Source organism: Ochotona princeps, chromosome 9, assembly GCF_030435755.1.
Source record: "Ochotona princeps isolate mOchPri1 chromosome 9, mOchPri1.hap1, whole genome shotgun sequence".
In the NCBI taxonomy this organism is placed as follows: Eukaryota; Metazoa; Chordata; class Mammalia; order Lagomorpha; family Ochotonidae; genus Ochotona; species Ochotona princeps.
Genome location: NC_080840.1, coordinates 55187861 through 55205239, shown reverse-complemented (window position 1 = coordinate 55205239; position 17379 = coordinate 55187861). Strand labels below are relative to the sequence as shown.

Here is a 17379-nt window from a genome sequence, read left to right as displayed (position 1 = left end):
TCAGAAACAGTGTCTTTGGGTAAAGAATTTCAGAAATTTGTCTGAGTGCACCATCTTTTGCTTTCTTTTTTAGCAAGCTGCCTAAGTAGTCATAAGAGGCCCAGAGGGGAACAGTTAAACACTTCTGTTAGGAGAAAGGTATCACAGTGCCCAGAATAAAAAGCCCATATCAATAAACATCTACTTGACATAGGTCTTTGAAATTAGAAACGTATGAATGCACGATTGAGAGGAAACGTGTGATGTCACTCACCTGCCCAGGTTGTTCACAGGCTGTTTGGTACCTGGCCTGTTGGCATAGTTCCTTGACCCTCTCATACTTGGGCAAGTGATTTGACTGTTGGATATTCTTGCTGGATTCTTCCTTCTTACGTAGAAATTTGCTTTGACACAAATGGGAAAACTTGTTAGGTGAGATGAGATCTGAATGACATCCCCAGAGTCCTGTTTGGTCCTCTTTTTATTCCCTGTCCAATGACTCCATGTTTTTCAAACAGCAAGAAACAGATGTTAAGTGTTTGTACACAGAACTTCACGTAGTGAGCCCTTTGTGAATATTACAAGTTGACGTGCAGGGAAGATGAAGGGTCAGGATAAGAAGGAGTCATGTGCCACAAAAGCACTCATTTTAAAACGTAGGACATAAATATCTGGTGTTACATGTTCAAAGGCTTTTTCTAAAAAAAAAAAAAAAAAAAAACAAAACTTTCCTGTCTCTTAATTTATGTAAAAAGGAAAACAAGGCATTGGATCTTATGAATGAGAAGGGGAAAACCAGGAAAGACTAAAGTAATTATAATAGTATATTTATATCATTAACAACATAAAAAGCACATGAAGGAAAGTAGCAGAAAGTAGGGAACCTAGCAAACCTTGGCGGCTGCGTAGGGAAGGACTTGGGAAAAAACAGTCAGGAAAGTCAACCAACTGGTTCAATTAGCCACGACTGAGCAATGCAACAGTAATTGCGTGCCCACGTCAAAGGTTTGGTTCCAACTTACGAGAATTTATTCTTCACAATTCTCTGCAGCAACAATTACTCAGCTGGCTGGTAGAGAATAAGCAGCAAACCATTCAATCTTGCAACTAGGCTTACGAAATCTGCATGCTTTGAAAACCAAAATAAGGAGGAGAAAAATTCCCAGCAGGGAGAACTGCCCACTAGGACGAATTCCCAGAAGTACCCTAGGAACCAATAATTACCCTCTTTCCACTAAGAATGTATCACGCCAAATTTTGGCCTTCTTGTTTGTTCGAAACCTGAAAGCAAAATAATAATATTTACTGTTGGCATCTGGACATCTTTCTGAATGGATCTGTGCTAACAGTTTATTTAAAGAAACACCTCTCACTTCCCACAGACCATGACTGCACCTCCATCAGAGCGTTACTCACCAACAGCCAAGAAAGGCTCAACATGGGGCGAGCCTCACAGGAAAAATTTGTTTTGCCTCCACTTTTTCAGCTGCGGGTTTGCTCTGGATGCCAGCCAGAGCTGAGTATGCTTAGCAATGGCTGAGAGAGGAGACACTGACGCACCTGTTACCTGGCTTTTCCGGGTCCAGCAGTTTGAGAACAGACTTGCCATCCACATCAGGAGGTGTGTCGAGTCCAGCGATATCCAGGATGGTGGGGGCCAGGTCGATGTTGAGAACGATCTGGGGGACTCTGCCAAAAATCAGGTGGTTACAGTCAAATGACAGCCAGCAGAGGGTGACATTCATGGGAATTCCACTCCTCTCACCCACCCTTCTGGTCCCCAGGGAAGGGGCAGCAGCAGCATTTGGCCAGTGTTGGTGACCTCTCAGCTGCAGTGGCAGTGAGCAAGATGAATAGGCTCTTGGGTTATGCCCTGCTACACTGCCAGGGAAAATGTGGCATAGTAGACGGATTTTGTAGGAACTATACTTTCTTCAACACCTAATGGTTTGCAACTCCTGTATTGAACAAAGGTTTGACATTCAATACTCTCAAAGAGCACAACAGTTTCTACTGTTTAATCCAATCCATGCCACCTAGTCCTTCAAACAGAAAACCTTCCACTAATGTCTGTCATTGTTCAGGGTGTTTCCAAAGCTCCTAAGAGACATAATGATCTTTCAAAGAAACTATGCATCCTTCGCCACCTCTGTCATTTACTCCCCAGGATGCAGTGTGATGCAACAGCAGATGAGGTGTGTGTCTGGGATCTGGGCCCTGGAACGGCCGCTTTCAGAGTTAGGGACTCTGAGAGAGGCCCTCCAGCTTCTCCTTTGTTCCTCCACAGGCAGGTGCTTTTAAAGAGCCATTCAGGCTATTTCTATTCTTACTTTTTTCTGTAATTCTTTCATGTACATAGTCCTAGTTTTAAAAAATCTATTAATGTGAGAGCTAGAGCTTCCATTTATTATCTTACTCCCCAAATACCTGCAACATTCAAGCCTGCTTCACTGAGAAGCAAGGGGTTGGGGACTCAGTCCAGGTCTCCCTGGGGTACGGCAGGAGCACAGTAACTTGAGCCACTGCCAATACTTTCCAGGATTTGCAGTAGCAGGAAGCTGAAATCAGGAGCCAACCTGGGACCAAACCCTGGTATACTCTGAGGAAGAATGCAGGCATCCTAACCAGAATCTAAACCATTGGGCAAACGCCCAACCCATGATCCATTGTACACAGCCGACGGATATGATTGGCAAGGTTTAGGAGACCCAGTTGTAATCTGGGGACATAGCTGAACAGGGGTGCAGTGATTTGCCTGGGACAGTAGAAATTTAACTCTTCTTGTCTTTTAGGTCTCTTTTCCTTCAAAAGAATATCAAGTGTCTTAGATTTTAGTCTTAAAATTACTTTCCCTTAATAACACTTTTTAAAATTGGAAACAAGTAGATTGGCATTGAAGGTTTTTAACAAAACAATGACACTGTATCACTGAATCAAGGACTGATATTGCCGCAGATCACATTCTGTCTGTGTGCCTGTGCCAGAAGACATGGGTTCTGGTCAATTTGGGAGAATCAGTCACTGACACAGTTATTTTCTCTTTCCCTTTAAATGGTATACTTCAGTTCATTTAACATGGGGCTGTGAGGAAAAAGGTTTTCATCTTCTAAATTACCAACCTATATACATCCTTCTTTGTTTTTAGATGAAAGGAAACCAGACACTGAGATTGGTAATCAAATTATTTTAGACACACATGCGATTTGACAGCTGAAAGTTGCAAACAGAAATACGTACATTGATCCTGGTTCTACACTTGGACCACGAATAAAGAAAGGCACACGAATATCAAAGTCATATGGCATGGATTTCCCCTTGACCAGTCCAAATTGCCCAATATGGTAACCGTGGTCGGCGGTGTAAATGATGTAAGTGTTCTCCAGCTCCCCCGTCTCCACGAGCATGTTATACAGCTGAAACACAACACAGAGACAAGTCAGAGCCCATGTGGCAGCCGGAGATGACACTTCACAGTACTGCATGACTTCCCCCAAGGGTCTCTCCGATGACTTTCAAAAGGCGAGAGTTACTTGGAAGAAGGCTCACACATCTGAATTCCATCCACATTTTCTGTTTGCTTACAGCTCCATTGAAACAAAGAGTAACTATTTTGAATCTGGAACCTTCTACTCACAGGTTTTGCTCATCTGTTGGGTAAATGAAGTGTACAAAAAAGCACATACCCTCCTCCTACCTGCCAACAAAACTCTTACTGCTGAAGTTTATAGGTTTTAAAAAAAACTCACTGTTAAAGCAAATTTTAGTATCATCACTTTGTTATCTAATTATCTAGGGTTAACATCAGGCTACTTCTGAGACAGATGGGGCTAAGTCCATCCTGAGGCACATCTAGTTTGACGTATATTGTGTTTGACAAACTGATGATTTAAATTTGTATTTCCAGCTTCTTTTAAAACAACAAGAAACTTACTAATACTTGACTCATATTTCTTCATGGCAAAAATTAGCTGAAGCTGAGTAGCTGCTACTGCTGTAGATGGATTCTTAATGTCAGCTTTACTACAATCCCCACTATTTCCTGTCATCTTAAATGGACCTGCTTTGGGCCTGGCACAATGGCTTAGCGCCTGAATCCTCACCTTGAATGTGCCATTATCCTCTGAACATTGGTTTTTGTCCTTCTGGCTGCTCCACTTTCCCTCCAGCTCCCTGTTTGTGGCCTGAGAAAGCCCAAAGCTTTGGGACCCTGCACCTATGTGGAGACCCAGAAGAAGCTCTTGGCTCTTGGCTCCGGATCCGCTTAGCTCTGGCCTTTGTGGCTATTTAGGGAGTGGACCAGCAGATGTAAGATCTTGCTCTCTGTCTCTCCTTCTCTCTGTAAATCTGTCTTTCAAATAAAATAAAATAAACCTTAAAAAATGGACCTGATTTAGCCATTCACATTATGAGGCCAATTTTGAACAGTATGTGAGGGTATGGCCTCTAATTTATGATGTTTTCATTTTTTTTAAAATCATTGTTACTGGCTTCATGGTAACCACATATGGGGAGGTAGACGGGGGGAAGAAGGAGAGGCTGAGAAAGTCACTGAATTCTCTCTCTGTACTTCTCTGTATGTGTGACTCTTGTCAAGGCTGCAAAATAAAAAGACTAAATAGTTAGCCAGAATGGATTTGCACAAGAGAAGCTGGACCAAAACCTCTCCGGAGGCAGCTCATGTGCTTACCCTCTCCACAGAGTCATCCACTGACATCAAAGTCTGAAGCCTTTTGCGCTGTAGGACATTGGTAAACTCCATGTGGATGGGCAGCATGGGGCCCGTGTACTGCATAATCCAGTGTTTATCCATATTTGGTGCATAGTTATAACTAGGCGTTCTGAAAACAGGCAGAAAGGAATCTTACTGTATATCTCCTCATCATTTAGGGAAACATCTCAAGTTAAAGGTGGTAAAATATCTGATAGATAATTTAAATTCTGCAGAAGTATTTTCTTCTCTTTGTGGCTATAGTAAGATCTGATGTGCTCCCCATGCTACATAGTATATATCTTCTCTGATGTACATTACTTCAAACTTCAAAAACCAAGACTGTCATTGTTGCAAATTCATTTGAGTTCGCTGAATAAAATGTGTAGGAAGAAAATCAGGATAATTACTGTTATGTTACAAATCTACTGGTAAAACTCAGCCATATAGAAGGAAATGTTCTCATGGTGATGTTAACTCATAAAAATTTTACTGCTAATTAGGCTATTAAGTATAGTCATAAACATGTTTATGTGAAATGATGATGAATCATAATTTCAACACTTTTCTCTCCTGAATTTATTAGAGTACTTCATTGATTACTTACATACCTAATCTGTATGAGTTTTTCCTACTTTTAATCTGAAACATAAATACCCTTAATCTAATTGCACATTACTCGAATTATAAACAAGTCTGTAATATATGTGCTTATCAATAAAGCTATTCACTCAACAGACAAATCAATACGTGTGGAGGATATAAATCTTATTAACCACAAGGAAGTGAGTACTTTTATGATAAATCAGATTGAATTTAACCTACTTCAGAGATCCAAGTGTGTCTCATGAATTCTGTTGGGAACCCACAAAATATGTTTGCTTTGCTAGAGTTTAATGAAATTCTTTGGACATTAAATCCTGCTCCTGCTCCAAATGTACAGATCTACACTAGGAAATTTCTCATAGAATTATCTGCTTCTATTTGAGCTCTCTACCAGTCTATAATAAGACTAAGACCGCAGAGCTGCTTAATGTTAAGAACTTGCTGTTCCACCAATTGTCAGGTATACATGAACTCATGTAATGACCTTAGTTCTGGGAAATACTTTTGTTATTCCCATTTTACAGTTGAGAAAATAGCTGAGAAAACCATGTTTAGCAAAGTTAAATGGCTTTTCCAGATGAACACAGTTATTAGATGGTAGAGCAAGAACTGGGTCTCCAAACCGATTTGCTTTAACAACATGAACATAAAGAAAAGTGAGAGGTGCTTCCTCTATCAAGGATTGCTTTTGATGTGAACCCATACTTTATAGACACTCTTCTAGAACAAGCAATAGTCTAGGTTGAATGAAAAGTTTGATTACCTGTCTCTGTTCTGGGGAGAATCTTATCAATGAGAGGCTGTGAACAGTGTTGATGCAAAAGGGACCTGGGCCACCACTCCACTAACATTATAAAACTAGAGGAGCAGTCAGGCACTCTGAGTCCAGATCTCAGGAATCTTGACTGAGTGAGCCCTTGGATCTGCAGTTGTGGTGGTGGGGGGTGAATTTCCCTCAGAGAAAATGTGAAACATTTGGGACGTAGATAGATACTGGGAAATGTCCATGCACAATAAGCCATGTGAATGCCACCCGTGACTGTATATTCTTATTAGGCAGTGGATTGGCAGTGCCCCCTTTAGATAGCAGAAAGTGCTATCCACCCTGATGATCAGTGTGGATGCTGGTCACCTGGTGAAATAGCACAAGTGCAACGTGGCATTTAGCTCAAATGACACTTCTCTGAAAAGTGTGCCACTTACGCACAGAAGTGGAAGTCAATTCTGCCAATTTATAAGGCTGGCGTTCTAAGGAGGGAAAGGGGTGTGGCCCAATGTGCTCAGTGGTAAATGGGGCTAAGAGCACTTCTCTTAAGATGCAGGTTTGTGGAACAACTACATACACAGAGAGATCATTTAAACATGCCTAGAACAAGTGCAGGTGTTTGACTCAGCAGTTAAGACGCTGCTTAAAATGCCCTCATTGGATATAGAAGTGCCTTGGTTACAGCCCCCCTTCCTTTACTTACTATCCAACTTCCTGCTGACACACACCCTGGGGGGGGGGGGAGTAGATTATGGCAACTGAAGTATTTGATTTGCTGCCACACACATGGGAGACCTGAATGGTGTTCTAGGCCCCTAACTTTGGCTTGGTCCAGCCCTTGCTGTTGCTAAGTGAAGCACCTGGCACAGAAGATCTCTGTGTTTCTACCTTTCAGAAAAAAAATGCCTAGAACACACACATGAGTGTTCTTCACAGGCAGGAGTGGCAAGCCTTATATCCCTGCACTTGATCTTTGCCAAGAATCCGAGAAGTGATAAGCCTTATATTTTTAAGGACCATTTTGACATTTCTAACTTCGTTAGCAGGCCATACGAATTTATCAATTTTAAAAATTAGTTTGCTACCGATGACTGGATTTCAAGCCTGCCTGCAGCTTGCCTTTGCAGGGCCAGACCAGATGATTTCACAGGTCTTATGCAGCCTGTGGGCTGGATGTTCCCAACTCCTGCACCGAATACATTTTGTCTAAGTACCTGAGGATGAAAAATCCCTTAGTGTTAAAAGTCAAACTCTTCACCTATCATCTGCGATTTTTTTTTAAAGAAAAGAGTCCAGCAAAAGCTTTCTTCTATCTTGTGAGTAAAGGAGTAAAGTGAATAGTCTTTCTTTTTTTTTGGCCTGAAAGAGCTGCTCATGTTGCCAAGTAAACCAAGGAAACCACAGTCAGAAGGGAAGGAGGGATGGCCTGCAGCCACGTCTCACCTCGCCTTACAAACAGGATCAGATTAAGAGGTCGAGAAGGAGGACAGAGGGCTTCTAAATCCCCTCGCAAAGGGCTTTTCACCCATGGGGGTAGTTTGAGGTCAGAAAAATACAGCCAGTTGGTTGTGAAAGGTCTCCTAGCCATTTACTGATTCGTGCCCTGAAAAAGAATACAGCTATAAAAGATTACCCAGGGTTTCTTTACAACACCCAAACATCCTCCTCTCATTGCCTTTGATGTTGGGTCGGCTTAATTTAAAAATAAATCCAGTTAGCTTTTTTTTTTAAACCACAAAACCTCAAGACAAATAAAATTACAATAGGGAACTGAAATGCAGGCTCATGGTAGGTAAATTATATCTTCCACCAGTTACCTTGATGTGCTTGGCATAGCTCCACTTCACTTGGAAGAACAGGAAAGGCTGTAGCAAATTACAAGCCTCAAATTGGACTCCTGGATTTCCACAATGACATATGTTAAATCTGGTTTATATTAAAAGAGAGAGTTCATGGCCTGTTGTCAAAGCTGTATTCCTCTCCCCCTCTTCCCTTCTCTTTATTTCTCTATATGTGAGATGACCCCCAGCTCTGGGGATAAAATCCCAGGTGGGATCCCAGCAGGCAGCAGAAGCAGGAGCATACGTCTGCCTTTTAGAGGAAGACAGGCTGCCACTGCGCCCTAAAGAACAGCAGCTGTTTGGGGACCTGCAGGTGGAAGGTCAAGGGGTCACTGGAGTTGACAATGTTGTTGAAAAGTGATTTCTTGCCAAAGACCTGTGGTTGCTTCCCGCTGAGGTTCTGCCAGATTTCTGGAAGATGCAGCCCTCTCCTCTCCTGCTTAGTGATAATTAAAGCTTGCTGACTTAGCTAAAGGTTGACTTAAAATTCTTTAAACAGGGTCGGGAGCTGTCAGGCAGGACACAGGTCTGATGATGGAGGCAGGCAACTGTTGGAGGGGAAAGGTGGAACAATCACACGTCCAGTGATTCCAGAATACAGAAATCAGATCTGCATTCTCATTCCAGTTCTGCTACTTGCTGGTATGTGATTCTGGATTACACTTTTTTTTAAGGTAAGCCTCGGTTTCCTCATCTATATAATGGGCACAGGAATTTCAACAAGTACTTATCAGGGCTCTGAGAGAGTATCATAGTCATTTTATAGGGTTGTTGGGAAAGAGCTTATCCTTAAACTGTTTGCTAGACTTCTGTGGCAACTCTTAGTAGGCAAGGCATCCTATTTTCATTTTAGCAAGAAAGAAAACGTGCATACTGCACAAAAGTGACTCAAGAACCCTCTGGGGACAGCACAGGAACAGCACTTCTTCTATGATGTCACAGGGACCACGGTCCTGAACCATGAAAGGCTTCTCCTATCTCAATGAGTAAAAACAAAACATAGTACACGCATTTCTTCCTAACAGAAGTCAGCCCTAAAACTTACAGCCTTAATCCTGACATCTGTTTCCTATTCCAGTGCCTCCCACCAGCTGCTGAGGACCCACTTCTGTTGCAAGCACAGTCCGACTCTTCAAGACGCATAGAACGCATCAGTGGAAATCTAGATCACATTGGTCTTCAAACAGAGTGTAAAAGACCAGACTGCTGTGGGGATGTTTCTGCTTTCTTCAAAACAAAAAAATTAGTGTGGGCCTTGTGGTGCAGTGAGTTAAGGCATCACGTGGGATGCCTGCATCTCATATGGGAGTGCATGAGATTGAGTCCCACCTCTGCTCCCACTCTAGCTCCCTGCCAACGCCCCTGCAGGGCAGCACACCGTGGTACAAGGACCTGTGCTCCTCCCACCCCTGTGGGAGACACAGATGGAGCTCCTGGTCCTGGTTTTGGCCTGATCTAGAGCTGGCTCTGGGGGACATGTGGGGAATGAACAGTGTGTAGATTATCTCATTTGTTACAGGACCTTCATTGTCACTCTTTCTTTTTCTGTAAGTTTATTTTCTTTCAAGCCTTGTTTATTGACATAACACATTTAAGAATTCTGAAACTCGATGTCACTTTCCTTTATGACAGGTGGATAACTTAGAAGAATGAATCTTCCTAACACAAAAAATAGTTTCAAGCAGTGCAAAGTTTCTGCTGTACATTAAATCCATGCTGGCGAGTTGGACAGGACTTGGCACTCATTTTTACTGCTGATGGTCTCTGCTGTCACTCCAGTGACAAGTATTTCCAGTGTTTTGCATTTGACCATGTGTTCTCTACATGTGTGATTTAGTCTCAAACAATCACCAAAATCCTAATGATCTCATTCTTAAAGGGAACTGGTAGCAGGACCATCACTCGCTGAGAAATTAAATTGGTCTCAATTCCCAGAATAAGCTAGTTTTACAGATTTAAGATACACACTGAAAGCATTAAATTGGAAATTCTATACTTAAATCTCCCAAGTCACGTCATCTCGATTTTCACTAAAATTGAAGTTACTTAATTGACTTCGTGGAGACATTCCCCACTTGAGTTCAAATGTCCTTAGATAGGTAACATTTGAACACAGGCAGAATGAAAACAACACCAGCTGCCCTTGAGCGTAGACCTTCGCAAAAAGAACTTAGTCTTTTCAACGTTGAAGCAAATACCACACAGAATTGTGCAAACACACAGGAATAACCTATGATATTAATAGTGACTGGTGTGCGTGGGGCAAGCCTGGTGTGATGGGCAGATCACAGACAACAGGAGGGTTGAGTTTTTGAACCAGCTTTGCCCAAAGCTATCTGGACCATCATTTAAAAGAAACAAGCTCAGAGCCTCCACTTTTTAAACTAAAAAATTAGAGCATTACAGTATCACTAGGTGTCTTAAATTCACAAACGCAAGCATGTTCAACTCCGATGTCAGGAGCCACGCCTGTCAGGCACTTGGAGGTAAAGAGAAGAAATACTTTTGTCCCTGTCTTCAGGGCAAACCTGCCTCGCATTACTCCAAGGTGTCCCTCACACAATGTTATGATTGCTGCTGCTTGAAGTTCCGGGATCTGAGCAAACAGCTAATATTGATGGGATATGTAGCAAGCAATAGGGAAAAAAATAAAATTGAAATAAAAAGGGTGCTATTCGTCTGCCCCAAATCAGCCATTTTCTGAGGGAATTTAATTTTTTTGTATCTTCCAAAGTGAGTATCTTTGGTATATTTATGCAAGAATGTGAACATTCTTTTTAAGGCAAGACATTTATTTCCAGCTTGAAATAACAAAGATGCTTCAATAGTTATTCTACACAGACGTAGCTTTTCCTTTGTTTACCCACAAGCCATGTTTAGGCAAAAACTCTTCTTTCATAACAACTCTTGCAAATTCGTGGACACAGATTTTTTTTTGGCCAGAATTTTAGAGTTCCTTTGAATCTGTATGTGTGACTCTGTATGTGTATGAGTACATGTAGAAGCACATGTACAGAGCCATACATGTGTTCTGGCATGGGAGTAAAGAACTGTTAAAAATAGATTTTACAAAATTGGTAGAGGCAGTTTGCTGGTGGATGATGAGTGAATGATGCCGGAGGCCCTCAGCTTCATGGAGTTGCATAATGTCACCCCCACTAGTCAGGTTAGGTGAGGTCGTAGCATCTTATCTATAGATCTGATAAGGTTGCCTGAATTACTATGATGACATTTACTTAGACCTGTTGAAGACATGAGTGCTTGACTTACTGGCTGATTAAGCAGGGCTCCCTGTCCATGGGGCGGAGTGGTGCTGTGATAACTGGCTTCCATCCAGAGTTGGTAGGCATAATTTCTTGCCCCAGTTGTAGGACCAACATGACTGTATGAAACCAGCTTGCTCTCTATTGGCAATAGCAGTAAGCATGGTGGAAACCTGATATACAGACTCAGGTCAGAGAGGGTCACCAAGCTACACTCTGAGGCCGGATGAAAGGATCAAAGTGGTGCGGATGATGCTTGGCCATCAAGGAAGAAGACCTGGAGGACAGTGTTCACATCCTGGCATGTTCACAATAGGGGAAAAGTTACAGGTTCTTGATGTGTTTTCACAGAACCTGAAAAAATACTTGTGCAGAGTACTGAACTTTGTGTATCCTGTTGCTTCTATGCATTGCTATTGCTTTTGCTGATGAAACCAGCCATTCACCAGCTCCTTACAGCACAATGGGCATCTTGTTTCCAACATGTCTCAATTCTTTTGTCTGAGGACTGAACCCTGAACCTGAACACTCCCTTGCCATGACACACAGGATGAACATTCATTCCCTGCAGTGCCTTCTTCCAGGAGCAGTCAGGGAAACATTCACAGCGAAGATGCCAGGAATTCAAGGCTTCCAAGGCCTGGGGGAGACATAGCCCATCTCCACATTCTTGGAGGTGTACAAAGACCAAGGTTTAGCAGCAAAGAGAAACTGAATCACTCAACCAACCACAAAAATGTTCATCTTCTGTGGCTAGGATGTTCTCCAAACTGGCAGCTACCCATAACACACATTTGCACCTGGAAAAGAACACAACCCAGCTTCATGCTTATCCTGCCTGTTTTTATGGAATGGCCAGGTGTGAGAAGCTCATCTCCCTGGCTTATCTCAGTGAGAGATTTGCCATGTGACAATGGGCAAGCATCAGCTTGTTACTTCCCTAGCTGCTTCCTTTAATCAGTAATTGAACCACAGGATTGTGGGTTGGGGAGGTCAGGGAAGATCAAATACTGGTAGATCCATATAATTCTTCTTCACAGAAAAGATCAACATAAATTAACACTGACAGAGTGGTTACTGCGTCCCAGGAGTACTGAGATACAGGGACTTTACTGCCTCTCAGTTTTTGTTCATTGCGTAATGTCAAGGTGCTTTTGTTATCCACACTTCACAGATGAGACAATAGAGATTATGGGAGGGTAAAGCAGCAGCTCACAGGCTCAGAGGGCAGAGCTGAGTCAGGAAATTAATCCTTGCTTATCTAGAAGGCTCAAGTGCTTTCACTCTGCCATGTGTAGATTTTGCTTTACAGAATCATTAGTTAGGACATAGCTGCTTCATCTGGACCAAAAAGGATAATAAATTTATCTCCACGTGGAAATGGCCAAGTTACATCATATTTTATCACTATTCTACTTGATAACCTCTAGTAATCTTTTGCCTATAGGCTGGGAGCAATTCACTGAAATATTTCAAAATTCTGCAATAGTTTTTCTCTTGTCTTACGCCATGTTGACTTAATTGTATCATTCTCCAGTTTCTAGTTCGTGTGTTAGACCATCCCACAGACACAGAAACCCGTGGTTGTGCCATGTTCTCTTCCTGAATTTACCTATCCAATCTTTGTAGAATTCTCTGAAAAGATTTTACTTATTCCACAAAAATTTCCTAGTTCTCCCAAAAGCTGTGAATGGTTTCTCCTCTGTATTTCCACAGCTCCATGTTTGTCTGCTTGTAAGTTATTCCTTCTGGGGCTTCTGGTCTTAAGACTAGCTGTCCATTTGTCTAAGGCAGGGGTGAGAGCAAACTTACTCTGCTAAGGATCAGATAGCAGCTATGTTAGGCATTGCAATTCATACAGTAACTACTGCAATGACTCAGCTTGGTTGTTGTACTACAAAAAGAAACAAATTTAGACAATGTCAAAGTAAACAGAAAAGTAGCGCTTGAATAGAACTAGAATAACAAGAACTGGTGACCAGACTGCCTCTGTCTTAGCATATCAGCTCCTAAATATTAGCCGTTTTGTCTTTTTCTTCCCTCTGTCACTCCGGTGATACACTGTGCTACAGGTTGCTCTCATAAATACTTGCAGAGCTAACTAAATTCCTAACTGTTGGAATTAGAGATGTTTTTTGAAAAGTTTCTGTTGAGACTTTGGGACCCGGGCAGTTGTGATCTGTCCACAGCACTGAGCTGTCAGAATCTCTTGACCTGCGCCTGACTTTCCCATAGGCTTGGAAATTTACTTTGAAGCTTGACTTCTAAAGAACCACAAAATATTATCTTTTTTTGGTCAACCCCTCTCCTCAAACTGAAGGAAACACCTGTAAGATTTATGATTGTGTAAAGTCTGTATGACTTCTAATTCAAAAGAACAGGAAAGAGATGGGTTTCGATGGGTTTACAGAGCCAAAGACATTTTTTCTCATTGAGTCAGCTGGTCAGTAAATTCTTAAGTCATAATGGATGGCCCTCCCTACTTGGGGGCTTCATTCATGAATTTAATGATAGCTTCCATAACAGCAAGGTGATATGTGGGGTAAGGTTTACAGAGGCTTGTGTGTCTGCCCATGGGACTGATTCCAAAACCCAAGTGCTCATTCAGAACGTATTCCCCAGTGGCTGGCAAAACATTCAATATGCTGAGAGCTTTGTAATGCATTTAAACCCTTCCAGCCTCCTAGATCCTGGGCACGCTCAGAAGGTTACCCATCCTGTCTTCATCATGATTGTTAGCTCCTGTCTTGACTCAGTTCTGGCCTACTATTTTTGATTCTAAACACTTGATATGATAGAAGCAATCTATATACCCTTGACTAGGAATCTTCAGCCAGTTAGTTAAACAAAATAAGAACACAAAGAGAGTGTCTTAGGGATAGATGATGACCAGCAAAAGGGCATCCTCAGTAGGTAGGTATCTGTCATCATAAGATGTTTTTCCATTTGCGATTTTGGTCAGAAAATATGTGTGGATGAAAAGGACTGGTACTTCGCACAAACATACTAAGCACCAATTTTGAAGGCTTAACAATCAGAGAAACAGGCATGGATTCCCTGTTCTCTGCCTTTTCCACGGCCACAAGCTTCCAGTAGACACAGAGCCAAGTGTTCTGTGTGGAAGGGGCATGTTGATAGCAGTGTTGGAAGAAGTTGTGTCCATAGAGCGAAGAACAAGATTAAGTTCTTTACAACCAAAGCACTCAGACTCCTACACCCTTGGCTAGTGAGCATTCTCAGCATATGAAACTCTCTACTCTGCCTCACCACCCTCACCCCATCAGCCCATCTCCCCTGTGTCTCCCTGTCCCCGCCACCAAGACTCCTGCCTCTCAGAAATAACATCAGGTTATTTTAAAGCTGTGACCCTAGAAGGCCTCCTGGGCAAGTCACTCAAGCTGCCTCCTGCAGCAATCCTCCTGACACATCTGCAGCAAAGCTGCTGCAGAATTTGCCTAGAAAATAACCCCACGTTGCTATAACCAGACCCAGGGTCGCCACTCAGCTGCTATGAAAAACATACGATCGACTATTTATTATTATTGGATCTGACTCATGAATATGAAAGGACTTTAAAAAGTCCATAGAAAACGGAATGAAAAGAGAAGTTTATTCTGGTACCTTCTCCCCCTCTCTCTGCCCCATATGAAATCCATGTATCATTTTTTTTTTCATGACACGTATTTTCAGTGAAATAGCTAAAGATCTGCAGTATGGTTTAAAACAACAGAAGAGAACATTTGATAAAACTCGTCCTCATCCTAACTCTAAGAGTTTCTTCCTTTCCAGTAGACCACTTGGAGATGTAGGAAATCTGATTTCCTAAGAAAACCCTCTATGTTCATCATGAGGATGTGCTGTTTCTGACTTGTGGATATGGGGTGTGGGAGGAAATAGGTAGAAGTGAGGGAAGGTAGTGGCCATGTTCCCCATGGCAGGTGGCAGGTCACTGTTATTACTCACATGTGTTGGGAGGCGTTGGGGTACAGTTTTGAAAACTGTGGGGCTGAGTCCTCAGGGCCGTGGGGCGCAGCGTGGCTGATCACCATCATAATGGGCCTATGGGGATACATTCTCTTAGACATTTTGAAGTAATTAATGCTCTCGTTAGTGATTAAGTCTGTGAAGTAGTCCTGAAACATACATTTGACACAAAACAACAATTACAAAAAGTGACAGTCATCAGATCACGTTTGAATACTGTTCTCCTCCGAAGGGACTCCCTGCAGAGGGGGATACCTAAAGCAGGAAGGAAAGATATTCCTCCCTAGGTACAGAAAAACACTTTTAGAATAAGAGAATAACAGTTCCCAGACACTTTCTAAGACAGTTAGCTTGATGACATGCAAAAAAAAAAATGTATCTGAAGCAACACACCATTTAAGTTAGGAAAGAAAAAGGCAAGTCATGTTTGCCCATGATAATGCACAAATCTTGCAACTCAAATGCTAGCACACAGGAAATACCGGATACATATTTCATGCTCAGGTTTGGCTTATGTAATACACTGGCAAAAATATTTTAATTACTTCAAGGGCAGGAAACACCCACATCCACTTCAAATCCACAGTTGCAGAACACACACACACACACACACGCGCACACACTCTCATAAGCCTATAAACACAAGAAAAGTTTTTCTCTTGCAATTGAAACTTCAACTATGAGAATTATATACAATAATCATTAATCAAAACCATGGATAAAATCCGGGAGCACAGGGAAAAGCTTGCAACATTTTATCAATTAATTTACTTGAAACACTTAAATATGGGGAGCAGTTGATTTCCTGCAGATTATACTGTGCTAATTGCACAACTAAAGTAATACAGCTGCTGGGATTAGAGTCTGACTTGCTAATAAAATGACTTAACCCACAGTTGGGGGTTGCTGCCAGGCTGAGATGGAGAGGGAGGAAATGGAATGAAAAGGAAAGATGAAAACTTAAATTAAACCACCTGCTTCCTCTAAGTGTGTCTCGTTGGCCTGGAGCTCCAGTATAAACTTTATTCGGAAAGTCCCAGGCATAGCAAATCACATGTTGTGGATGTAAGGACCAGAACAGCTGCAAAAGCAGTGGCAGTGCTAGAGGGACCAATCTGTGTCACACATCACTGTGAGGCCAAGACCACAGGCTGTCCCCTTTTTCTGTAGGGGTGTCTGTTTCACTCCTCCCCTCACTGGAAAAAAAAAAGATAGATATTCTTTTTGGACACAGTTGTCTTTGACACTTAATCAGCTGTGATAATGAACAAGCCACGCTGATTTAGTATTTGGAGGAAATCTTGATTACTTTGCTCTCTTTAGAACAACAGGGAATGAAAGGTTAATAGCTTGAACAAGGAGTCTGAAAAGCATCCCCACAGATAGATAACGATAGCGGTGACAATTAGTGCATGTGGCACACATGGGTAGCATGCAGTGGGAAATGACCCAGGGTGAGTGAGAGACTCAACCACTTTGAGCAGCCTTGTCTTCACTTTTTAAAACGAGGATGTTGTTCAGATTTGCCCCTAGGTTCCTGCCAACTCTCAGCTTTGATGAGTTTGGAAGTCCATGAGCAATGTTTGTGAATTCATTTGCATTCATTGTTTTCTGAAGGGTATGAGACAGACTCACACCTAGCTAACCCCAAAGTCCTTTGTGCTCAAATCAGACTAAGCACAAAGACAGCCTGTGCTTACCACAGATCAAGTTCCCCTTTTCTGATTTCCACACAGTGCTGCAGCCAAAGGGGAGAGCCGCTAGCTAAAGTAGATTCTCAGCTTCTCTCAGAAAAAGGCTAAAAAGGCAGGAAAGAAAGGGGGATATTCTGGACAAAGCAGGAGACTAAATTTAAAAATATGAGGGCATTTCAAAAAGGTAATGGAAGGGGTCAGCACTGTGGTGTAGTGGGTGGAGTTACTGTCTGATGGGATTTCTCTGGGCGTAAATTCAAGTCCTGGCTATTTCACTTCCAATCCAGCTCCTCGTTAAAGTGCCTAGAAAATCAGTGGAAGGCAGCCTAAGTCATTGGGTCTTTGCAACCATGTAGGAGACCCACAACAAGCTCCTGGCTTCAGCTTGGCCCAGCTCTGGCCATTATGGCCATTTGGGGAGTGAACCAGTGGATAGAAGACTTCTCTCTCTGTCTCTCCCTCTCTGCAACTCTGCCTTTCACATAAACAAATCCATCTTTTAAGAAAAAGTTCATTGAAAACAGAATTTTAAAAGACA

General features: G+C 42.2%; 1 protein-coding gene across 6 annotated transcripts in view; it reads right to left on the bottom strand.

Annotated features, from left to right (window-relative positions):
- SULF1 (sulfatase 1) overlaps positions 1 to 17379 on the bottom strand; it is a 167831-nt gene that overhangs the window by 32106 nt on the left and 118346 nt on the right. For 4 of the 6 annotated variants that reach the window (XM_058668715.1, XM_058668714.1, XM_058668717.1 and 1 more), the window contains exons 7-12: positions 15127 to 15296; positions 4667 to 4817; positions 3217 to 3392; positions 1540 to 1668; positions 1204 to 1260; positions 254 to 383 (exon numbers count right to left, since the gene is read on the bottom strand). In XM_058668715.1, the coding sequence (XP_058524698.1) occupies positions 254 to 383; positions 1204 to 1260; positions 1540 to 1668; positions 3217 to 3392; positions 4667 to 4817; positions 15127 to 15296 (813 nt within the window). The remainder of the gene's footprint in view (positions 1 to 253; positions 384 to 1203; positions 1261 to 1539; positions 1669 to 3216; positions 3393 to 4666; positions 4818 to 15126; positions 15297 to 17379) is intronic. The other 2 variants (XM_058668716.1, XM_058668718.1) reach the window with 1 other exon arrangement.